We start from the raw sequence: 26424 nt of genomic DNA, 5'->3' as shown, positions 1-26424 counted from the left end.
TGATGAATATGAAGAATAGGAATATGAAGATGAATATGAGATGATGAAAATTAAGATAGGAATAAGATGATGATAGTGAAGCCAAGGGATAAGAAGATTATGATGATGAGACGATGGTGTTGATGAAGATGGAGATGATGTAAACGAAAAGTAGAACTTATTGTGATATGTTGATGAAACTCTTCAGAGTTGAGTATTTTACGGTGATAAAGAGGAATCTGAATGAACTAATTTACTGATTTAAAGTATAATCTCCTAATAAGCTTTAGATTTGTAGTCAGAGACAGTAGTTCATCTGTTGCTACACAGTTTGTGGCCATCCTCTAGTCCTTCATCAGTGGGCACAGAATGCTCTGTTGGCTGGATATTTTTGGTGGGCTATTCTCTATTCTACAGTCACTGCAGTGCTGAGACACACACACACACACACACACACACACACACACACACACACACAAACATCTAAATGCTCCACTAGTGTGTGTGAGTGTGTGTGTGTAATCTGAGCTGGGAAAAGAGGAAAATAGATAAAACAGTAATGACTAAAGCTCACTGTTTTCTTCTAAATTAAATATTTCTGCTTCTTCTGTTGAGTTCCCGCTCAGGGTGATCTTGTTGTTAAAAAATAGAGAGGTGAAAAATGTAACTGGCTCTGGCCTACTGTACATACTCTATCTGTTTCATTTTAGAAGCTAAAAGAAGTCTTTTTATTAAGGTGTTCTATTGTCTGGTTTATTGTTATTTTTCTGTTTGTGCATGTCATCTGGCTGCATGTATGTGCATGTAACAATTTCTCCTTGTGAAGCAATAAAGAATGAATGAATGACTTGATGAACTTAATTAAATTCAACCGAAGGGAATTGAACTGAACATAACAGAACTGATCTGAATTCAGTGTGAGAGAACATTACTGCAGTAAACACCAACAAGTAGTTTTTTTTCTCTCCTTCATTCTTTTCTCTCTCCCCCTCTCTTAATTCTTTCCTCTTTGTTCTCCCCTCTCCCTCTTTCTCCTTGTCTTTCACTTTTCCGGTTTCTTTCTTGTTCTCACTTCTCTCTTTCCATCTTGTCTACCTTCTTTCATTCACTTTCTTTCTTTTTCTTTCTCTCTCTTTCTTTTCTCTCTTTCGTTTTCTCTGTTCTCTGTCTCTTTCTCGTCTTTCGCTCTTTCTGTTTATCTTTTTATCTCTCCTCTTTCTCCCTTCTCTCTTACTGTTTTCTTTCTTTTTCTCTCGTTTTTTTCTCGTTTTTCTTGCCCACCCCTTCTCTCTTCCTTTTCATCTGTTAATTGTTTTTCTCTGTATCACTGTCCTTTCCTTACTCTCTCTCTCTCTCTCTCTCTCTCTCTCTCTCTCCCTGTCTCTATGTGTTCAAGCTTGATAGCGTGTCTGTGCCTGTGCGCGCGCGCGCGCGTGTGTGTGTGTGTGTGTGCGAGCGTGTGTGTATGGTTCAGTGGTGACGTGCCACGCTGCCGGGACTATAACTAGCGCACGGGGACAGATCACGCGCGCAAACACAGCCCGTCGATCTCCACGGACGCACGAGGACCAGCTCTTCGTCCACCTCGTGCTCTCCTCCACACACGCGCACATACTCACTGACGCGCTGCATGCTCGTGTTAGAGAAGCGTGTGTGGCTCACCTTGCGGCTGGCGTTCACAGAACGATGAAATGAACAGCGCGGAGCGTTACTTCTGAGCGCGCGCTCTCGGAGGTGACCGCGCGAAGACAATGATGAACTCCACTGACGGAAATGACACGGAAGGTTCCGGCGCGCAGCTCGCGCTGGAGATTGGAGCTGAAAACGTGGCCACTCTGTTGGTGTTTGCGCTGATCTTTGCACTGGGCGTGCTGGGCAACGCTGTGGTCATCACGGTGCTGGCCCGTAGCCGGCCGGGCCGAGCCCGCAGCACCACCAACATCTTCATCCTGAACCTGAGCGTGGCCGACCTGTCCTACCTGCTCTTCTGCGTGCCCTTCCAGGCCACCGTCTATGTTCTGCCCACCTGGGTACTGGGTGCCTTCGCCTGCAAGTTTGTCCACTACTTTTTCACTGTCTCCATGCTGGTCAGCATCTTCACGCTGTCTGCCATGTCTGTGGACCGCTACGTGGCCATCGTGCGCGCCCGCAGCTCCTCGTCTGTGCGTGTGGCCCGGAATGCCCTGCTGGCCGTCCTGGTCATCTGGCTGCTGTCTCTGGCCATGGCGGCACCAGTTGCATATTACCAGCGTATCATCGAACGGGCAGACAATGCCACCTACTGCTGGGAGCTGTGGCCACAGGCGCATCACAGGAAGATCTACGTGGTGTGCACCTTCGTGTTCGGATATGTGTTGCCACTGCTGCTTATCTCATTCTGCTATGCCAGGGTGAGTACATCACAACTGCACACTCCCATATAGTGGTACATGTTAATTGGTTAGCATGTTGCATTATTTATTTGGATCCAGTGAACACTCTCACAGGTCCAGCTGGATGTGCTCACTGTCTAATCTCCTTTTGGCTGCTCTCACTGGCCATTTTATCAGGTACATCTATCTTTTAGGTCTGGTGTATAGGTATAAAATTACAGACTGTAGCTAATCAGTTGCTGCCCAATTTATTAGCCCCCTCACCCCATCCATTACTGGTCATTTTCTAACTACCGCTGTTGACCAGATATTGTTTGTGTGCTGGAGCAGCAGTGACACTGATGTACTAGTGGCACAGTTTTAAAAATAAAAAGGGTTCTTTGCTATAGAAGAAGCACTTTTGGTTCCCTAAAATCCTTGAAGTGAGATATATGAGTCTGAAGAACCTTTTTAGAGTTGAAGGATCCTCCACTTTACACATTGTAAAGGTTCTAGAACCTTTTAGGAAGAGTCCCAAAATTGGTCCAGAACATTTACATTATATGAGGATTCTTTAGAAGGGTCCACACGCTCATAAGTCCTCAGTGTGATCTTGTTGTGAAATGATAGATTTCATTTTAGAAACTTTTTATTGAGATGTTTTATTGGTTTATTTTGTTTTTCCTTTGTGCATGTAATTTATCTGCATGCATGTGCATGTAATATTGTCTCCTTGTGAAACAATAAAAAATGAATGAATGACTATGTACGAGTGAATATGGTTGATTATGTATGTATGATTATGCTTACTGAATTGAACTGAACTGAACTCAGTTTAAATGAGCTGAACTTAACTGAACGAAATTGAACTGAGTGTGAAGAATCTTTGAAAGTCGACAAAACATGCACATAATGTAAAGGTTTTAGGAAGAGCCCTTAAATTGGTCTACAACATTTACATTACATGAAAGATTTTAAAACCTTTAAATGGTTCTTCAAACTCAAAAATCTCTTTTTCAGACAAGGTTCTTTAGGGAACCAGAAGTGTTTTTTTCTGTGTAAAGTGTTTCTTCTGAAAGAACACTTTGTGGCACCCTTTTTTGTGTTTGAGCCGCAGCTGTTTTGCTGGGGTTTCTGATAAAGAGGCCAATGAGTATAAATGTGTTAATGCAACCTTGCCGCAATTTACACGTTTTTGTTTTAGACATGTTTTTCTGTTTGCAGGTTTTAAATCACTTGAGCAAAAAGCTCAAAAACATGTCTAAAAAATCTGAGGCTTCTAAAAGGAAGGTACGTCTTCTACTCTTCTGTTCATATCAAAATATGATATATGTTGCTTTTTTTAAGACTGAAATGTACCAAATAACACATCACACTGTTTATCACAGAAAGCTCTTTGAAAATTGCTCCCCATTCAGTACTGTGCAAAAGTCAGAGACCACCCTTCCTTTATTTAGTCAAAACAGCCATTAGGTACTAGTTATTCATTAACAGGAGATTCTTCTGAGGAGATTAAATACAAAATAATCCAGTGAGAAGTTGTGAAGTGAAAAAACAGGAATTTCTAAAACTGGAGTTTTGAATAAAAGTGGACTTGTAACAAATGTGCAAGACCTGGTAGACCACCAAAACTGTCACCCTCGGATAAAAAGTACCTAAAGCTTCCATCTTTGAGAGAAAGAAAGCTCCAAAGATCTAAAAAATGGTGAGGCTGCTGGTGTTCCCAGAACAATCGTGAGTGGCAGAAAATGCAACAAACTTCTAAGACTAAACTTTGAAGATGTGGAAAAATCTACCTTCAGATTTCTTTGAAAAACTAAAAGCAAGCCTCCTGAAAAGATTTGAAACTGTAATAAAGGCAAAAGGTGGACACACTGAATAGTGAAAACATTCGTATTATATGTATTTGTTGAGGCTTCTGTGTAAAAAAAAAAAATGAAATAAATGAAGGGCGTGCACTGTCTGTGTGTTATAGCCAAAAATCCTAAGGCAGATTTATCTGCTAGAGGCTTTGGGAAACAAACACTAATCAGATTTGAACAGCACTGTCAACAGTTTTTTGCTGAATATTTTACTGCTTTGAATTGAAACTTATGGTACATTCTTTTCTACACAAAAATAATGCATTTCCAACCCAGTGCATGGAATAATTATATATTCCCAAATCAAAATAACTTACAGCGCCAGTGACAAGAACTGAATCAAAATCACCTCAGAAAAAAAAGTAATGCACAGAATTTATTAATTAATTCATTAACTCCATTGATGTCCATCATTTCCACATGAATAAAATATTTTTACACTGACACAAATATAGCCAAAAGTAAGTAAACTGGAAGACAGTAATTGTGTATAAGTGATATATTTAATTTATGAGGAACTGACTGACACAATTGAATCAAGTCAGTTCAATGCATCCTTTTTTTTGTGCACTCTTTAGGAGAAAGTCCAGTACTGTGGGAGTTAGCACAGGTGTTGTTTCTGCTATTAACAACCAGGCACTTTGCCAAAAAAACAGCATGTGTTGAGAGAAATTCTACAGATGATACATTCTGAAATACTGCAGTATTTGGTAAACAAAAAAAGAACACATTTCTTTACAAACTGAAAACTGTGCTATGTTGAATGTACATACACTTGCACATACTGTACACATACATACATTCATACTTACACGTATAGCTGAAACACTGATTACAACTTCATTTGTAATGGGCAGGGCTACCTCACTGTAGGCTGAACAGGCAGATTCATGTAAATGTGGCAGTTTTCGTGACATCACAAATACAGTGAATTCAGAATGGGCAGATTTTACAGTTTAGTTTGCATATATATGGACTGTACGGACTGAGCAGTGAAACTTTCTGTTTAAATGGAACTGAACTAGTCACTGGGCTGGTGCTTTATCTCTATGTGCTCACATGTGTATTAGAGTTCAAACTCCATCCTTACAGCAATCCAGATTTGATATATGCTTCTTTATTTACTCTTTTTTAATTGTAGTGTTTTTGTTTTTATAAATAGATCCATTGAAATCTCAAGGCTAAGATAAAAAAAAAGAATGTTTATAATTCCAGGAGGCCATGGCTAATTCCTTGAGCCTCAAAGCTGATTTCTAGGCTTAGCAGTCCTGATGTGTGTGTGAGTGTGTGGGTCTGTTTCTTTCCAAACATAAGCACTAAGATACGATTTTTGTTGTTGGATGTGCTTATCATATCAGAACACTCACAGAACAACAGAAATGTTATCATTCAGAAATTGCAAACACGTTTCATTAACACGGTTCCAATTCTTTATTTGCTTTTGTCATTTCCATATTTTGTCCGTGTTTAATTAGATCCCCACTTTGCTCTCTGAAGCTTTACACAGCCCAAACTGCTGCAATAGCAGCTGATAAAATGAAAAATGCTGCCAATAAAAAGTGTAGAATCATTTCTTCAATCCAATTTTACTAAAAAATAATAACAATAAAAGCAATAAAAAGTGTCCTGATATCTTATGGAAACAAGCATAGAAATCATATCTCACTGAGTCATATTCAATTAAAAAAAGCACACAGTCCCAATAAAAAATGTTGAATCATCTCTCGAATCAAGTTCTTCTGAAAAATGACCCATAGTATCAACCAGATGGGTGGCATACTTTTTTGGAACAATTCATTTTGCTAGTTTAAAGATCATTTTCTATCTGAAACAATTATTTGAGATTATTGATAGTGTCAACAATAATACAAATCATAGACAAATATTTTCATTGTAGATCAAAGTGACTTCCAACATTGCGTGAGTTAACAACTTAACCTGAAGAGGGCAGGACCTGTTTACAGCTGCATTTTCAGTGATCCAGTCATGTTTAAGTTTCATTCGTACATATGAAAAGCCAGGTATAAACATGCCCAGGATGCATGGAGTGGATTACAATGAGATTGCTTAAACCACATTCAGAGATGGTCAGAGATGGATCTTAACTGCATTCAACACAAGTGTAAATGGAATGTGTCGAAGGTGTAACTTAAAAAAATATGATTGCAACAGAATGTTGCACTATTAGTTCCCTTACTAGAAATACTGAAGATATACTGTTGAGTATGTACCCCCACTGATAGTGTTTGTAACTAGTGTCTTATGGCTTTCAGTGGAAAAAAATGAATGCTCATCCTGTATGAAAATTACCTTCATTGAATAAACAAATGACAAAGTAATTTAGTTACTATTGAAATGTCTCCAACAAGCCAATCCACTCAAGGCATGCAACTCCACCCACAAGCAACGTTAACCTAAATTTTTACTTTCGACCACCTAAGATATCAGAATTTTATCTAATAAAAATATAATTTTGCAGGATGTGAAGGATGTGTTTGAAAACGATTGCCATGGATGAGATGCATATGAATAAAAGGGAGATAAACAGACATCAGGTCTGTCTGTGTAGTGTTGATGAAAGCTAGTTGGTAAGAGATGTTCTTAGGAACTTGGATATTTTCAATGTCAGTCCCTACCTAAGCCAAACTTGCCTTGCAACCTAAACTGTAATAATTTAATGTAATTTTTTTGCAGGCGACCCTGCAATGTTTATCTCACCTGTGCACTTTGCACTTGAGCACCTATGTGCTCAAATAAAGAAATTAAGAATAAAGAAAAACTTTTGATATCTCAGCCTATTTTTTTTTTTTACTTTGTGCCTATTTTGGCCCCATTTGTGTGTGAGTTACTCGGTTAATAAATTTAGCTATAGCATAAGTCAATATTTATCATGACAAACTTCTAAATGTTCATCAACAGTAATTTCTTAGCTAGCAAGTAATCTAACAGCAAACAGCTTTGTTTAAATTCACCCTATACCCCTCCATATAGGGTACTATAGAAGTTTGACTTCTACACATAATAAATGCATTACATGTGTATGGAAAGCTGTGTACCCTGTGGCTGTATATATTGCATTATTTGGGGTGTAGAGTTCATAATTTCATTATCTACGTAATGCATTACATAGGGACTTTTGGGCCATTTCGGTTTTACCTGATGGTAGAAAGTTTGCCAGCATAGTGCTAATGTAAACTTGAGAAACAACAAGCAAGTGACAGAAAGCTTTTAAACATTTTTGAATGCTCACTGATACGAGACCATAATGACAAGCTACAGTAGGGTCCAAAAGTCTGAGACCATTAGTGAAAATGCTATCATTTGCATTTCTTTCTAATTTAATGCAAGTTTTTTCATTACAAATTATATTGTTGACATAACAATTAGCATGAAAAGTAAAATCTTTTTGATATCAGCTCTAGTTTAAATAAAGATGTGTTGAGCTGTTAAACTATGTTAAACTACTTCTTTAAAGGCTTGAATTCAAAGTATGCTTTTTCTTATTGGAACGCTAGCCTGCTAGATAGTTAGCTGCTCCACTGAGGGCAGCTATGAAAAAATACAATGTGTAAACAAACTGATTTTGTTGTCTGGTTGGATTTCATGGACACAGATTTCAACAATAACTGTGCTTTTTCAAGAAGTGATTAAGAAGCAACACTCACATGTCTTCTGAAGCACTGAGCTTTCTTGAGAGGTTTATGCACGTAAGATTCCTGTTCTTGCCGTACTTTTAACTTCAGTCGGCTGTAGTGACCGCTGTAAAACTGCACATTTTTTCCAATAATACCTCAGAGACATTTAATGGGGCATAAAATGACAATTTAAAAAATAAGCACACTTTCTTTGATTTAGCTAAAACAGTACTGAACAACACTTCCATTCCCCAACTGGATATTTTAGCCATAATGTACGCAATGGTCATCTGAAAAATAAGGTGGATATGAAGAGATTACTTAAGATGACTTAATAACTTGAGACAGTTTGAGGGAAATGTGTGTTTTAGTCATACTGTTTTAATGCTGCTACTTGGTGGGGTTTAAGCTTCCATTACTTAGCTACATTAGCCTCATAGCTCCAAGACAAAAGTAAACAAAAACAAACTTCAGACACCAGACATGTCTCAGCTGACTGACTGCATTTGAAATAAGGAGAGGAAATGTGTAAATTTGATTTTTAGCCAAACTATTACTGTAAAAGGTCAAAGACATAGAGTGATAAAGAGTCTCTGTGGATTATGTTTGTCTTCAAGGCATTAGCTGGATTGATTTTGCTAAAATGACATGAGTGCAGTGGCTGAGCTGAGCCGGGCTGAAGTCAAAGCGTCTCATCACTGTGATTAATGGCAGCCTGTGGTGAGTGCAGTAAAGTGGACGGACGGAAATAAATAAATAAATAAATAACAAAAAAAAAAACAAAACAAGCAGATTACGGACAGGCTGTTCGGATGAACATTACTCACTCCGGTTCTCCACTACGAACGGACCTGTCAGAGTCAGCTGTGCTCATGAAATGGCAGCTCCTTCCTGAGCTTATCTATGCATACAGTGTGCTTAGAAAAACAACAACCTTGGCTCCGCTCCTGAGTTATTAAAAAGAAAAACCTGAATGTGATAAAGGCGGAGGCTTATTTCTGAGATAAGCAAAGCCCGCAAAGGATCACTCACTTCATGGTTCATAGTTTTAGCTAATTAAAAACGGTCTGAGGAGCACGCTCCTAAGTTTCTTCCTTCAATGTGCACGCCGTCTTTTGATATCCATAACTTTCTCACCTTTGCATATGGTAGCTTTTAGTCCACAGTTTATTTGTTGGAAATTCAATTCAAACAAGTAAAAATGTTATTATCACACATAAAAATTAAAATTGGTTCAGACTCTACAAAATTCTGCATATATTTTAACATGTAAAAATTCAGTTCTGACTAGTGAAAATTCCTAATACGTTTCAAAAGAAGGAACCATTGTAGCCAAATTTCTGAATTCAATGTTAATATAAACCATATTCATGTACATATTCAGTTCTTACATGTAAGAATAGAAAGCTTTTCTATTTGTACATGTAAATTCAATTTTCACTGAAAATAAATCAAATCAATTCAGAATCGTAAGATGTCAAAATAAAACTTTAACTTGTAAAAATTAATAACCACGTGTTTAAACTGAATTCACAATAGTAAAAATTATTCCTCCAATGAAAAATTAAGAAAAGCCTGTCAAGTTCTTACTAGTGAAAACAGATATTGTACATGTGAATTATAACCTAAATGTTGACATTTTGAATACTTTTACTAGTATCAATAATTTTAACTAGTTTTAATTGAATTTCTCATATTAATAATGTAATTAACTATTATCAAAAAATGTTCTTACATGTTTTTTTACACATTCTTCTTCACACTTTTTTCACCTTTTCACATATGTTTAGTTTTACATTTTCTCACTCTTCACTCTTTTCAAATATATAATTTCATATTACATACTTATGTTTGAAAACGTGATTGTTTCTCTCAGTGCTATCCTTATGTAAAGGAATCAAGCAATGTAATTATTTTATTATTACCTTGACCTCAAATAATAGTCTAGCGTAACCAGAATGAATCAATCTCAGGCTGACTACAGGAAGGATGCTTTAATAAAAAGGTAATTTTTTGGCATGAATGTAAGGGAAGCCTAAAGTGAGCTAACATATGTATGTATAGATGTATGTATGAATGTATGTATGTATATCTGTAGTAATACCTAGTTTTAAACCTTTTACATCAAACAGCGCCAAAACCTAAGCATATAAAAGAAAGAACGCTGCCTTACTTTTGAGTCAAGAAGGTGAGATGGAACCCATCCAGAGGGTGTTGAACTGGAGCCTGGGTGGATTGGGGCACTAATGTGCATTGGGAATGGTCCGTGTCAAATAAAGCAGCTTCTCCACATCAGTGGTAGTTCTGGGGGTTCTGGGGTACCCTTGGGACAACAAACTTGGCCCCCCTTTGGCCACCCTAAATGAGCAGTAAGTCTCCTCACTCTTGCGAACACACCGGATCACTTTTTTTGCGAGCACGCGGCAACAAAGTGGCACACCAAAGTAAGAAAACCTTTTCCAGTTGGACCCTTTCAGGTGATGGGTGGAGTTTCCCTTGTGGAACAAAAAGTGCTGAAGAGAGAAGCAAAGAAGAAAGAAAGGTGAGTAAAATGTTTTGTCAAAGCTGTCTGCAAGCATGTTACATAAGTTGTGTAACTCTAACAGTCATGTAGGCTAGCGTTATTCAGAATGTGTTGGATTACAAACATTTTATAGCTATGGACAGGGAGATTTACTTGAAAGAGGCCCCGAATATTCTGTAATAACTCTCGCTAGGACGAAGCAATCTGAACGAAACAATGTGCAATGTGCTCCTCAGTATATGGAGCTTCGAACAAGCCCCTGTGTCAGAGCGATGAGGTAGGCGCCAGACAGCCGTCACAACGTTTAACCTCTGTTTGTAACTTGTGGGTGCATACCCTCGTACCCCTTTTGCCACTCATCAAAAACCGCTCCATTATCAAGCAGTCGGTGTATGGTGCTCGATGTCTTGGTTGCACCATTTTCTTTAACACCACTGTGAACACCGATGTGTACCTGGACATTTTTTGAACACTTGGTGAATCAACTGGATGATCATGAGTTAATGGAAGGTTACTTCCAGCAAGATAGAGCAACGTGTCAGACATCAGCAAGGAGCATGGCAGAAATGGAGTCCTTCTTCGGCAACAGGGTAATTTCAAAGGGGCTTTGGCCACCACAGTTGTTGGATCTGACACCACCAGACTTCATCCTTTGGGGTATGCTTGGAACAAGCCTAACACTGTATAAGATTTGAAGGAAAACATCCAACATGAAATTGATGCTATTCCCCCTGATATGCTTGCCGACACATTCAGGAACATGGAGTGCCGCGTTGAAATGTGTCTGGCAGAAAACGGAGATCACTTCAAGCATCACATATAATGCAATCGATTACACATACGTCAAGGTATGTAGCATATTTTTTTTGGTTAAGATTGCTTCATCCTAACGGGAGATACAACTGAACTCTTTTGAGTGAATCTCCCTGTATAAGTATAACGTTAGCTAGCTAATGCAGAAATCCCATTGTAGTGGTGGCATAACATTTGTTTTCTGCTCTTTAGTTATTTCCAAAATGGCGTCTATAAATATTTGTGGGTTTGTGATTGCTTGAAGGTAACTGAAACCTCCATGTAATATTTTGATGTGTATAAGTTTTGATGTGTTAAAAGTTTTCTATAGTGTTACTTTGCAATAGAAAATTTCTGTGGTATTAATTAAATAGATTTTTTTTAATGTTTTTGTTTTTTTTACTCCAGATCTCAGCAAATGTAGAGGTGATCCTGAAGCACAGCCAATTCTGAAAATGTACCCAACGATTCTGATAGGGGAGGAGGGGTTTCAAGGTGACCTCATACAATAGCCACCTCTGGCTTGAATAAAAAAAAAATGCTCAGTGTACTTTTGAGGCAGACATTTTAGGCTTCCCAAAAGCTCACAGAACATAGTGAAAATGTAACTGAAAACTGCATAAATAAAATGTTGAATGATATCGAACAGTGACTTTTGCCTCTTAATGCCTGCATTGTACAATAAGGTAAAAGGTAATTGGCCCCTTTAACATAACCACTAGCCCCAGCCTGCCCCTTGAGTTCAAATGGTTTAGAACCGCCACTGCACCACATTACTGGGGCATGCAGACATTTGTAGCAACCTCAATCAATAACAGGCTGGCAGTACTTTTCAGCTACCACCGCAGTAAGAGGGTTTCCCGCTTACCAGGTGCTGGGCCTGCCCACTGTTGTGGAAGGTCATGTGGCAGTCCACTACATTAACTTTTGCCTAATTGCAGGAGATTTCATCTGACTAAAAGGACATTTTGGAGACAGATGTTTTGTTTATGTGGGATGTGAATGTAACTTGAAATTAACTTAGTCAAAAAGGGGGAAAAAAGAAGGGTGTTGAGGTATTTCAGAGGAGTCTAGTTTGTTCCCCTACCTCAAATATGAAGGTCATTACCATGCCCTTTAGCATAATAGCCTTTGTTGTCACACTCATGATGAGGATAGTTGTTACATAACCCACTGGGCAGTTCAGGATGTCATGACATGTTTTTAAGGTATAAATGTGGATTTCTGTACTTTTTGACAAAAATTGGACTTGAAATAATCTTAACCATTTCACATAAATTTTCATTGTTTTTTTTCGGTTTGTTCAGCACTTACTTGCACAAGCTCATTAAGAAGTATATCCACTGCATAATCCTGCAGAGCATCTTGCAGCAGACTGCAGAGGGAAGAACAAAGCTTCTAGTGCCCCCTATAGGCCTCTTTAAAAAGCACCTATGAAGACAATGAAAATTTTGAAAAAACATTTACATTGTTTCCTGGCAAAACGTGTATTTTTACATTGTTACCTGGAAAAAAAATCTTGAAGTTATTAAGACCTGCTGGCATTTTTATATGCTGTGGTTCAAGAGATTTTACTCTTTGATGTGTTCATATTTAAAGAAATGTATTTTAAAAATGTTTAAAAATGTTCTCTACATCTAACTTTAGATTCTGCAGATCCCACAGACATGTAACAGTGGATCCACTGTGAGCCTAAATATAAAGGGAGCAAAATAATGGCTTGGGACTCTAAGGGTTTAATAAATTGAATTAACTTATACAATATATCTAAATTTCTGTTCATAGGAAATGTTCTCTAAATGTTCTTGCTTTTTTAATTGGAAATAAACTTGTGGCAGCAAATAGTTGCTGGTCATGTTAGTCTTTATGCTAATTTGTTTTAGTGCCATAATAGGTTTTCAACTTATTATGGCATGATTAATTAATAAAGTAAGGAGATTTGTTTCTGTCAGTGCATTCAGTCATCCATCAATGGCTCAGTAGCATTGGGCTGGATATTTGTTTACAAAATGAGGCAGTGTAAAAATACTGAGACCCTTAATGAAACCTCAAACATCAATAACAAAAACACTATGCAGTAATAAAACTAAACTTCATAACAGTTTTTATCAGTTTAGGTTTTATGTTTCTGTTTAAGCAACATAAAATCAAATATAAGCAGTTTATTCCTGATCAACCAAGACATGTTTAGACAAAATTCAGACTTCATCATGACAGTTATGACTGTTTTTATGATGCAGTTTTATAGATAACACTTTGTCAAACAGTGACACCACATAAGCAAGGCTATTTCAGATTACTTAACAACTCAAGTTTTAGGCAAGTGTGTGATGCATATTTATACCATGCTAATTGGTGGGGTAACACTCAACATGGCAGCTGTATTAAAGGAAATCCCCCCTCCTTCAATATAAAGAGCAATTATATTTTTGAAACGTTAACTTAGTTATTATTGTGGGTATATGGGGGTTTGTAGGTTTCTCCTCATTCAGGTAGGTGAGGCTAGGTGTGCTCCATTTACGTAGTGACAGCGGTTTAAATGGAGTGTCAAAGGCACTCAATGGCTCTTATGTAAATTGTTGCATAGGCTATATACAGATAAAATAAAAATGTCACTAGAAACTATTGTAGCTCCTCAGGATGAATGGTCACTTGTGGATTCAGAAACAACATTTCAATTTTATTTGAAATGATTCTTTGTCAAGATTTGCCATGATTTCCCATGCTGGCATGTGTTATCACATGATCATAATGCAGTGTATGTCAGATCATGTACCATTTATAAATGGAGTGGAAACCAAATAGAATGGCGGATACTGGAGCACACCCATCACAACTGGAAATAGCTGCCTGGTGGTGGGGCCAAAATGAGGACTTAATATATATTCCATTCCATATCTTCCATCACTTGCTAGCTAATAGCTAATTTGAAATATAAATGGACACTTTTTATACTTTTTTTGCAGCAGGATGCCGCTGCTAAAACAACATGAAAAAGTCATTCCACAAGATTAATGCCATTTTTTTATGCCTACAAGTCACAGTGTGTTTTTTTTTTTTGATATAGTTTCAATTACATATTACTCTGTGGGAATATTTTTTATTTTGTGCCACTAAGAATTACACTCACCATGCTGAATGTGAAATTGTGATGAGGTGGAATATTTTAATGCAAATTTGGCTGCCATGTTGTCTAATCAAGGATAGACCTTCAAACATTAGTTTTTCAACAGTGAACAACATGACCTTTCTGTAAATATTTCTAATTTCTAAATAAAAACTGTTTCCACTGTCTTCTTGGTGACCGGGAGGACCTCTTATGCTTGTTGGACCCTGTCAAGGATGGAAAAAACAAGAAATCATCTGTGTTGGATAAAAACAAAATTTATAGACAAATTCTCAGTGTTTCAGCAGCAAAGGGAGAGCAAGGCCTGCAAGGCATTAACAAGCAAGCAATCAACCTTGTTAATTACTTAACAAGGTTTTTACAGTTTGTTACTTGTTACTTTATAGACAATATATATAATACAAAAAGTAAAAAATAAGATAAAAATATAAACTCTATCCTTCACAAAAATAGCAATATAAAAGATTATAAATAAGTAGAAACTAAGATATTTACACTGTAAGGATATTTTACCCAAATTTCACATAGAGTATTGCACATGAGGTACTGATTTATATTACCCTAAGGAATGGTGAGGAGTTAACAATATAAACATTATAAACAGAAAAGCAAAAATCTTTACACTATAGAGATATTTTAAAAATATTGCACATGGAGTATTTATAATGTTGCACACAGAAAATGGTGATGAATTCCACAGTTTATATTTTGTAGGTGTGTGAGGTCTAATGAGAGAAGGAGCTGCCCAGTGCTGCCCGAGTCTCATGCATGGGGTGAGAGCTGTTCTCCAGCATGGATGCTAGTCTGGCTAACACCCTCCTGTCTCCCACCTCCTGCACTGGGTTTAGGGGGCTTCCCAGGACAGAACTGGCCCTCTTAATGAGTCTGTCAAGTCTCCTTCTGTCCACCGTTGAGATCTTGCTACCCCAGCAGACCACTCCATAAAAGGTGGCTGATGCCACAACGGTGTCAAAGAAGGTCCTCAGGAGTGCCCCCTGCACTCCAAATAACCTCAGTCTCCTGAGCAAGTAAAGTCTGCTCTGGCTTTTCCTATAATGTGCACTAGTGTTATCTGACCAGACCCAGTGTTGAGGTGAAATCCCAGGTACTTATAAGAGTCCACTCTCCCTGACTGTTCACTGGTGGAGGGAGGTGACTGTGTCTGTGAAAATTCAACACCATCTCTTTGGTCTTCCCTGCATTGATCAGGAGGTGGTTCCTCAGACATCAGTCCACAAGTCCTGGGTCAGTTCTTTGTACTCTCTCTCGTCCTCATCTGTAACGATTGCTGAGTCATCAGAGAACTTCTGTAGAAGGCAGTTTGGTGATCTGTACATGAAGTCTGCAGTGTACTGAAATGGTGCCAAGACCATTCCACAGTCCTATGCCCTCACATACTGTGGTCAGTTGGTGAGACAGTCCAGAATCCAGTTTGATAGGTGGTGATCCACCCCTGTTATCTCCCACTTTTCCCTCAGGAGCCTAGGCTGTATGGTGTTAAAAGCACTAGAGAAATCAAAGAACATGATTCGCACAGTGCTTCCAGGCTTCTCCAGGTGAGAAAGAGCTCTGTGTAGGAGGTAGATGACCGCGTCATCCACTCCAATGCCAGATTGATAGGCAAACTGGAGTGGGTCCATAAATGAGCTCACCAGAGGGTGGAGATGCACAAGGACCAGCCTCTCTAGTGTCTTCATCAGGTGCAACATCAGTGCCACCGGCCTGTAGCTGAGGTCCTTTGGTTGCTGCGTCTTTGGCACTGGTACCACCAGTGGATGTTTTCCACAGCTGTGGTACCCTCCCAAGCTTCAGGCTTATATCCCACACAGCTGATCTGCGCAGGAGCCTGGCGCTGATGCCATCCGGACCCGCAGCTTTCCTCACTTTGATCTTTCTGAGCTCCTTTCTTACCTGGGCTGTTGTAAGGCACAGATTGGAGCAGGGGGGCAGGGTGCTGGAGCGTGCGAGTAGGGGGGTTGAGCTGACAGCAGAGAGACCAGTGGTGCGTGGCTGTGAAGTGACAGTTGTGAAGAGGGAAGTAATTGTGGGAGAGGGGGCAGGGCAGTGCCCTGAGGGTCCAGAAGAGGGGGGCTGCAGCAGGGGTAGCTGTGTAGCGGTGGTAAGTGATCAAATCTATTGAAAAACAGATTGAGATCGTTCACCCACTTTTGGTCTCCTACAGCCTGGGGGTATGGTTTCTTGTGCTTAGAGATTATTTTTAGGCTTTTCCAAACCCCACTGATGTTGTTATTCTGCAGCTGTTCCTCAATCTTTCTGTAGCTGGCTTTTTCCTCCTTTTCCTTCTCAGTTTCCTCTGCACAGCCCTCAGTTCCTCCTTGTCACCTGATTTAAAAGGCCCTCTTTTTCTCCTTCAGGAGAACCTTTATATCAAAGTTTCCCACACAAAAATTGTATACATTCCACCAATCCTGTGGGCTCAAATGCCATTTTTTTTCATGGAATGACTAAAAATTCTCCATTTTGCTTTCCTAATGCCTGAAAGTGAAGCCTTTATACAATTAGCAATGTTCTCTTTTTATTTTTCAGTGAGTAATTACCTCCCATATACGTATCTCGGAAGAACATGTGTATGGCCGAGTGTATGTGTATATGTATGTCAGTCAGGGCAACTGTTCATCTTTACCCCACAACAGAATAGCAGGTGCATATTTCTGGTCTACTCACAGCTCCACTAACCTATTAATACATATCACACACACACACTGAGCACTGTAGATAATTATTTAACACAACCCTAAATCAGCCCACCCAGCTTGGGTGAGGGGTACAGAGGGAGCAGGACAGTGAGTGCAGAATTCTCTATCATGTAGCAGCTTTTAACCTTATGGGAGATATTAGACCATAACTGACCTTGGTAAACTATATAATATGATACACTAGTCTATAAAACCACAATAAACTCTCATATACACAAAAATATTAGATATTACTCCATAAACAACGTCCTATACTCTAGACTAGGAAACATTAGTCCAAAACACAACAGCAATAATTTTCTTCCATACCCTAGAATATGAAATATTAGTCCTTAAACTACTTCAATAAACACTCACATATTGTAGAATAGGAGATGTTAGTCTATAAACAACCTCAATAAACACTCCTATATGCAATAATAGAAGATATTAGTCCATAAACAACCTCAATAAACACTCATATACACTAGAACAGGAGATATTATCCATAACAGTCTGAGTAAATTGTCCTATATATTAGAATAAAATATATTGGTTCATAATTCTCCTATATACATGATAAAAAGATATTAGTTCATAAACAACCTCAGAAAACACTCCTATACACTAGAACATGAGAAATTAGTTCATAAATGCAAATAATGCAATATATTCTCATATGTACTATAGTAAATGGTATTTAGTTCATAGACAACCTCAATACTTTCTCCTATAGACTAGGAAAGGAGATGTTAATCCATAAACAACCCTAATAAACACTCCTGTACACTAGAATAAGAGATATTAGTTCATAGTCAACCTCAATAAATTCTCCTATAGACTGTATATCAGTGGATGTATAGTCTATAGGATATGGATATATCAGTCCAAAACCAACTCCAATAAACATTCCTATGCATGGATATTGGTCCATAAACAATCTAAACAATGAGTCAAAAGATTCAAAGATGAGTCAAAACCATCACTCTATACATCACCAACAGTGAACGAAAGTGTATGAAAAGTGTATGCAACCTGATCTATATGCAAAAAACATAGCTCTCAGCTTTTTCGAAAAACTAACCGATCAGTTTGATGGGAAGGAAATGGTCCACACTGCCAAACTGGAGCTTACCAATGCAATATCTCTATTCTGACAAGGTAAAAAAAAACTGCATTCTCACTTAAAAAAAACTGAGAAATAGTCATGCTCCAAAGAGAACATGGACTGATTACATCTAGTCTAAAAGCCTTAAAAGGGTGTTTCAGTATGTTAGACATGGAGAGGTTTGATACAGTACCTGTCAGAAGTTGGCACACATCTACTATATTTTCACCATTATTTTTACTAGTTTCCAAATTGTTTCTATTTTTTCCATATATTATTTTAAAACAATAGTGAACATGAGAACTATTAAGTAACACATAAAGAATTATGCACTGACCAATAAAGTTAAACTGGTCTGTAACTGTCCTATCACATTTCTCCACAGACGGCGCAGACGGTGTTAGTGGTAGTGGTGGTTTTCTGTCTCTCCTGGCTTCCTCACCATGTGGTGCACCTGTGGGTGGAGTTTGGCTCCTTCCCCCTGAACCAGGCCTCCTTCATTTTTCGGGTGGTTGCCCACTGCCTCGCCTACAGCAACTCCTCCGTCAACCCCATCATCTATGCCTTCCTCTCCGAAAACTTCAGAAAGGCCTACAAGCAGGTGTTCAAGTGCCAAATCTCCAGTGAGTCGCCGCTAAATGACATCAAGGAGGTCCGCAGTAAAGCCGAAACCCCTCCCTCCACTAACTGCACTAATGTCTGATGTGTTTCAGGGTTTTGGAGCAGACTGGAGGAATAGGACTGTCCACAAAGCCTGGAAATTAAAGCTGAATAATACCGGGGCTGATCCTTATACTATAAACTCTGCGCTTGAGCCTGCTAATGTGATGCTGTTGACATTATGCCTCAAACATTTCTCTCAGTCTTTCAGCTTCTTTGGAGTTAAAGGAGTAGTTTGGGGGTGAAAAAAAATTTCCCAAATGGCCCCAGAATAGCCCTAAATGTAGTCAATCTGCAAGACATGTTTGCTATTTGATCTGTAAAAACTGACAAAAAATGCAGGGTATAGCTAAAAACCACAGTAGCAGTTTTCAAAATTTTGTTCTGGCAGCATATCATGTACTTAAGTCAGAGAAGCTACTTCTAATAGCAAATCTATTTAGGGGTGTGTGAGGATTTAAGCATGTTTGCACCATGCTTATTGTAGTAAACTTGCATCACATGCTAGCAACATTATCATAACTTTTTTATATTCAAGGCTAAACTAAGGAAGCAAACTTTAGACAACAAACATGTCTTCTACATTTGGGATGAAGGGGAAATTGTGAAAATTAGATTGTTTTTCCTATATATAACTCTTTCAGCATGTCTCTGGGGCTACACTTTTCTTTAGATTGTTAGCATAGCAGCAACCATGGACAGCAAAAAACGTAAGAGGAAGTCTAGACCTGGTATATCAGAGGTCAGTCACAATGTGTTTTTTTTCTGGTCCATCTGAACCTAAGAATGTAGCTGCAGGACTGATCAGCATTAATGATAATGTCATTACAATTAAAGGTTTATAACGTTATTAGCCGTAGGCTCTGGAGCAGGTTAAATGTATTTAAATGTGAGTAATGGAATAATGTGAGTTCAGAACATGCTTTTCAATAGGAAAAACAGAATTTGTAGCAAAATATTCTCCATTCAATTCAACTTTGTCATGTGCAGCACAATGAAAAGTCTTCTCACTGGTGCACACAGTGCATGGTACACACAGCAGTACACAATAAAAAAGTGCTGAAATGACATAGGCAAACATGTTTTTTAAGCAATTCACTTAGCACTAAAAGTGTGAGACCAGCATATACTTTTGCAGCAAGTTTTTTCTTTTGCTCACTGGGTTGGTACAGCTCTGCATACAAAGAAGCTGCATTCAAAAGTTTGAACACTCCCAGTGACACACCCCGGTTGATGTTCTATGTGAAAATAAGTCAGCACTTCAACAAACTTAAATATGGCATATTCGTGCAAATTTTAGTGCACAATTTCTGTTTATTTATTGAATTTAACATTAGGATGAACATAAAATGTACAGTGTAAAATGTGCCCCCAATATGTTACATTTAGCAAAAAAAACATAGTTGTGTGGAGGATCAACATGTAATTTGACCAGGGATGCCCCAACTGTTGTAAACGAGTGTGTTTATTTATTTGCATGCAGACAACACTGTATGTGTCAGGTGTGTTTATTGTGCCTCTATTTATGCTAAGCCTCATTAGAAAGAAATGAGACATGCTAATATAGTACCTCATTTGAATGTGCATTCAGCCATTGTAATGACACATAAGCTGCTTTTTTGTTTTTTATTAAGAGTTAATTTTGCTGGTCGCTGATTGCCTTTTCCTGTGTTAGCGCGCATTATAAAGACGTATGGCCTTGGTTGTTGTTGGTTCTGTTCAGCAATTACCGCTGTAACAGCAGCAGTGGCCTGTTAAATCCCAAAAATGGGGAAACCAGACCAGAGACTGGAATCGCTCTCTTAAAACTTCCTGTCTGCCTCACCATAATGAAATTGGACCAAATGGACTGTGATTGCATTAGGGAATCACACAGAGAATCAGGCACAAACATACACTGCCATGTAGCTTATGGAAATCACAGCACTGGTGGCAGAACAGTGGTCATGCAGGCTCACAAGACCCTAAAGCAGGAGTGCATTTGGCTTCATGCTAGAGGGAGGAGTCATTCGAGAAAATTGTTTTTTTTTTAAAGCAAGACACTTCAAACCAGTAGAGTTTTATTATGGGTGCATGATCACTCAATCAATGAATCAGTCAATCAGTCAGACTTTTTTTAAATCTAGCGTACATTGAGGGTGACCCTCATTTCCAGTGTAGCTGAGCATTATACAAAATAGGGGATTAAAAATATAAATATAATTAAATATAAAATTAAATGTAAATATAATTCTGTATAATATGAGTCTAACAAAGAAACTGAGGTAGAGCATAAGGATACGATTAAAACAGTATGGAGCTTTAGGCAGTTTAAAACAAAAAATGATCATCAGAACAAACAAAAAAATGTATTCATAAAAATCAAATGAAACAACTGAATAAGATAAAAATGAAGACAATAAAAAGAATCAAACAACATAATGATGTCTACTCAGCCTACATATATGTATTACTAGTCAATAAATGGAAAAATTATTATTATTGGTCCAATACTGGAATTACTGATGATAATTACACTTTTAGCACTCAGTGTGCGTGAACTAGGTACATTCTGGCAAACTAAACTCACCTAATTTTCTTATTAAAAGCTAGCTAGCTATCTTGCTGTTGCCATTTGTCCTCTAAACCCGCCATTAAATTCCTAACATCTGGAATACAATCAATAACATAAGCAAAACAAGCTAATTAGCAATATGATATTGTTAGCTAAGTTTTAGTATTAGTATTTTAGTATTAGTTTTAGTGTTAGTTTTTTACTGCATGTAGTTTGTTGCACATGTGACACACATCCTCGTGCTTAATTGGAGATTTTCTGCCGTGATAACTTATTTTACATCAATAGCTGGACTGGTTTAGAAATTTCACACTCAGTTTGTTCCCTCCTTAAGAAGTCAACGTTCCCACCCATATTTATCCCTAAATTTCTCATGGCTGTACAGAGATGTTCTCATTCGAGATCACGAGACCAACGCAAGAGTAAGGACACACGAGACGCTGATTTTTTTTGCCTAAACCTGAAGCATTAAGAACACTAAATACCCAGTGTAATATGTATATATATATATATATATATATATATATATATATATATATATACTAGCTGGGTGGGTCCTGAGGGCTAGTTTGAGAGCACTTTAGCATTGTTACATGCACTTGCTATGGTAAATGGTAAAACCATCAAATGTAGAATATCTATTTAAATGAATGCAAACTATTTAAAATTAATTAATTAAAGTATCTGGTTTATATCAGTATTGGTCACAATAAGATATTAAGAATTCTTTATTATTTTGGCCCAGAAATTCCATGTCAGTGCAACTCTAGTTAATCATTTAAACAACAGATTCCACAATGAGTCTGTTTATACTTTGTGCATCTTGGACTTATGAGGTAGTTATCAATCAGGCTGAGAGTGAATGCAAACAAGACTCATTACTATCAAGTCACTAATACTACTTCGAGAGGAGGTTTGAGATACACAGTTAAATTTTTTTGACAGTCATACATAATATAATATAATATAATATAATATAATATAATATAATATAATATACAACCCCATTTCTAAAGGTGGGTGCTGGGCAAAATGCAAATAAAACCAAAATGCAATGATGTGCAAATCATTTAAATGCTATATTTCATTGAAAATAGCATAAAGACAACAAATCAAATGCTGAAACTGAGAATTTTTATTGTTTTTTGAAAAATATATGGCCATTTTGAATTTGATGCCAGCAACACACTTCTAAAAAGCTGGGACAGGGGCATGTTCACCACTGTTTTTCATCGCCTCTTCTTTTAACAACACTCTATAAGCATTTTGGAACTGAGGAGACCAGCTGCTGTAGTTTTGAAAGTGATATGTTTTCCCATTCTTGTTTTATATAGGTTTTCAGCTGCTCAACAGTTCGGGGTCTCCTGTGTCATATTTTTTATTTCATAATGCACCAAATGTTATCAGTGGGTGACAGATCTGGACTGCAGGCAGGCCAGTTTATCACCCAGACTCTTTTAATACAGAGCAATGCTGTTGTAATATGGGCAGAATGTGGTTTTACATTGTCTTGCTGAAATAATCGAGGCCTTCCCTGAAAAAGACGTCATCTTGATTGATGGCAGCTCACCTCAGTCAATTTTAAATGAGCTCAGTCCCAGAGAAGGTGGCAGCGTTTCTGAATCCTGTTTATGTATGGTTTCTTCTTTGTGTTTTAGAGTTTTAACTTGCATTTGTGAATGCAGCAACAATGTTCACAGATAATGTTTTTCAGAAGTGTTTCTGAGCCCATAGTGATTTCCACTACAGAATCATATCTGTTTTTAATGCTGTGCCATCTGAGGGCCCAAAGATCATTGCCAGCAAATACTGTTTTTTGGCCTTGTCCCTTGCATACAGAGATTTCTCCAGATTCTCTGAATCTTTTAATGTTATTATGTACTGTAGATTATGAAAAGCAAAAGTTCTTTGCTATTTTACGTTGAGAAACATTATTCTTGTATTGTCGCACTATTGATTGTGCAGTCTTTCACAGAATGGTGAACCCTCTTCCCATCTTTACTTCTGAAAGGCTCAGCCCCTCTGCTCTTTTTATACCCAATCATGTTACTGACCTCTTGCCAATTAACCACCAGGTGTTTTTTTTAGCATTACACAACTTTACCAGCCTTTTGTAGCCCCCATCCCAATCTTTTTGGAATGTGTTGCTGCCATCAAATTCAAAATGGGCATACATTTTTCAAAACAAACAATAACATTTCTCAGTTTCAACATTTCATAGTTGTTTTTGTACTATTTTCAATTAAATATAGGGTTTAAATGCCATTTGTCGATAGGCCAATAGTCTTACTTCCATTGTGGTCATCTGAAAAATGTTTTTACTAGTTGAACTATTAGATCTAAAACCTAACTCTTGGTAATTATGGAGGTTTCTTACTAAGTTAACATAATTAAGTAAGTAGCATTTGGATCAACTGCATTTTAGATGGAATTGAACCAAGTGTAAATTTATGTTTCTTCAAGACACATACATAAGCTCCTCCCAGACAAAAATGTCTGTCATTTATGTGGCCAAGTGGAAATAGAATACGGATAAAGAACACTGCATTAGCCACTAATATTCAGAAAACACATGTTGTTTGTGGAAATGCTTTCGTCATAATGAAGGAAGTGAGCAGTTACAGATATGCTAGGTAGAGTCAACAATAAAGCTTTTCAGTGGTGTGTGATATAACATGGTTTAGCTGAGTGTGACTGAGCTAAGCCCTCTTCAAAATTGCTAATCCTTAGAGAAAACAGTTAGACGAGACCAGACATGCTAAAATGAACGTACTTCTTTATTTTAACGTGTTAATATTTTTATCATTGCAGTGTAAGAGATAATACAAGCATTTCTCTTTGTAGTGTCTTGCCTTTAATATAAGTGTCCATTAGGTACCTAGTCTGAACAACAAGCAGCAAAAAATCACATCCAGTCACATCTGCTTGGAGCCACATTTGCATACAAATGCAGTAATTTCACTGTAAGATTTCACGTTGTTAGCATGCTATACCAGTGAATCTGATCACACATAGCAGCAAAATCTGACCCTGCTGCATGATCACAACCATAAGCAGTTGTCTACAAGGGACTGTGCGACTATTAATCTGTACCAGTCATTCAAGAAAATAGTTGTTTAGACATCATTAAAACATTAAACAAATATGAAGGTTTTGGACATTGGTAAAATGTATTTTGGTAGTAGCTTGCTAAAAGGGGCTGGCTGTAGCAGCTGGTGCTGTGGTTTGACCAGAGATGCACTGCAGAAAGGTTTCAGCCTCAGGCACTCTGCCCACAGATGTACACAGACTGTCAGATGCGAACAACACGCTAAAATCCCCACAGTTCTAAGAAGCTCACCTCTCTCAGTGAATTTAAAGTAGCTTTGGTCCGTGCACTGTCCACTAGTAAAAACACATACTAGTAGCAAGCGGTTGCAGCTACTCACTATTAAATCTTTCACAGCAAGAAACATGATATCCTATTTAAAACATTATTGCTGAATTGTGTTTGAAACTGTAGTTTGTAAGCAAACAAAGATATTCTTGTGTGTTTGCCAACTGGTATTCCAAGTTTGTTTTTGTTATGTACATGACACACTAGTCTGTGATTTGTTGCTGTGCATGCCAGTCAAATGGCCTATCACAAGACCTGGGTCATCAAGTTGTTGACCCATGGGCACAATATTTGGTGAGTCCCTACCTGCCTACCTTTTTGGGTAGTCAATGATTTAAGTGCATAAGCACATTTTTTCCCATTTGAGACAAAATGATACCAAAGTTACACACAGACTAATGACAGCACAGATTAACACAAAGCCAACAAAAAATGCGGCATTTCCTGATAAAGAATGCGTCAAGCACATTTACTCCAAAGAGAAAGACAAATTTAAAATCAGACTGCTGAAATGTATATAAAGAGGACAAAAAGCAGCAAACTTAAAAACCTAAACCTAGCTAAATTGTACTGCCACAGCAGGTGGGGGAAATGTTTTTATTTCCATTTAGATCTTAACTCTGATGATGACACAGATCACTGCCGACAATGCAACTTTTTTCTTGAACAAGTTTCAGGTCTCTTTTACAGCCCCCCAGGCACATCTTTTAAATATATGGAGCTTTAAATTCAAAGTACATTCAAAGGAACACTAGCCTACAGCTAAAAGCCTGAAAGCTGGAATAAAGTAATGGTGGTTAGTGGGATGGTTGCTATGCAGTGGAAAAAAGGAAAAAAAATTAAACTAAAGTTTGAGTTTTGGGTTCCCCCTAATGATATGGATACCCATAAACTTATGATAGTAACTTCTTTTTTTACTGCGTTGCCATAGTGTTCGAAAAATTAGATAAAATTCTTACAAACCCAATTCCAAAAACATTCGTACAGTATGGGACAAAGGTTGAAATGGCAATCAAAACAGAAAGCAGTGATTAATAAATTCTGTTTGAAATGTATTAAATTGAAAACAGGACAAAAACATGAAATTTGTAATTTAACTTCATGAACTTTCTTCGTAAATATATGCTTTTTATGATGCCTGCAACATGTTCTTGCTGGAGGCATGTTTACCACTGTGGTACATTACCTTTCCCTTTAACACACCTTAATAAATGTCTGAGGTCTGAAGACACTCTTGAAAACCAATTTTTTTGTTTGCCATTTTTCAGTTATACAAGTCTTCAGCTACGCAACCATATGGGGTCTTCGCTGTCATATTTCCACTTCGTAATGTGCCATATGTTTTCAGTAGGAGACAGGCAGGCCAGTCACCTGCGCAACATAGCAACGCTGTTGTAACATGCGTAGAATGTGTTTTGGCGTTGTCATGTTAAAATAAGAATGGACGTCCCTGAAAAAGGCAGCATATTTTGGTCCAAAATGTGTATATATCTTTTAGTGTTAATGGTGCTTAACAGGTATCCAAGTTACCCATGTTATGGGCACTAACCATCACCCCATACCATTAATGACCCTGGCTTTTAAACTACACTGAGAATAATTTTCTTTAATTCTTAGCCCTGGAGAAGATGACATCCATTATTTACATAAACATCTGAAAGGTCCTTGAGACCATAATACACATTTATACTGTAACAGTACACTATATCAGTCCACAGAGTTTGGCAGCGTTTCTGGACTTAGTAGATATATGGCTTCCA

At 37.8% G+C, this 26424-nt stretch overlaps 1 protein-coding gene across 2 annotated transcripts; it reads left to right on the top strand.

The window, feature by feature from the left end:
* Nucleotides 1-1500: 1500 nt before the first annotated feature.
* LOC118797273 (galanin receptor type 1-like) lies at nt 1501-19783 on the top strand. 2 transcript variants are annotated; one of them, XM_036556578.1, is made up of 4 exons: nt 1501-2369; nt 3555-3620; nt 18460-18697; nt 18788-19783. In XM_036556578.1, exons 1-4 carry the CDS (start codon nt 1731-1733, stop codon nt 18811-18813), a joined length of 969 nt encoding a protein of 322 aa, XP_036412471.1. In that variant the 5' UTR covers nt 1501-1730; the 3' UTR covers nt 18814-19783. The 2 variants fall into 2 exon arrangements, with proteins under 2 accessions (XP_036412471.1, XP_036412470.1); XM_036556577.1 differs by having other exon boundaries at nt 18460-19783.
* Nucleotides 19784-26424: the final 6641 nt, after the last annotated feature.

The sequence above is a fragment of the Colossoma macropomum genome, unplaced genomic scaffold (assembly GCF_904425465.1).
Source record: "Colossoma macropomum unplaced genomic scaffold, Colossoma_macropomum, whole genome shotgun sequence".
Lineage (NCBI taxonomy): Eukaryota > Metazoa > Chordata > Actinopteri > Characiformes > Serrasalmidae > Colossoma > Colossoma macropomum.
This window is presented reverse-complemented; position numbering and strand designations above follow the sequence as displayed.

Bases quoted from the DNA above. Each gene is read 5' to 3' on its own strand.
- LOC118797273 (XM_036556577.1), top strand. From the start codon at position 1,731: ATGATGAACTCCACTGACGGAAATGACACGGAAGGTTCCGGCGCGCAG. The intron at 2,370-3,554 runs GTGAGTACATCA...TTCTGTTTGCAG, and splicing joins TCTCATTCTGCTATGCCAGG to GTTTTAAATCACTTGAGCAA. The intron at 3,621-18,459 runs GTACGTCTTCTA...ATTTCTCCACAG, and splicing joins CTGAGGCTTCTAAAAGGAAG to ACGGCGCAGACGGTGTTAGT.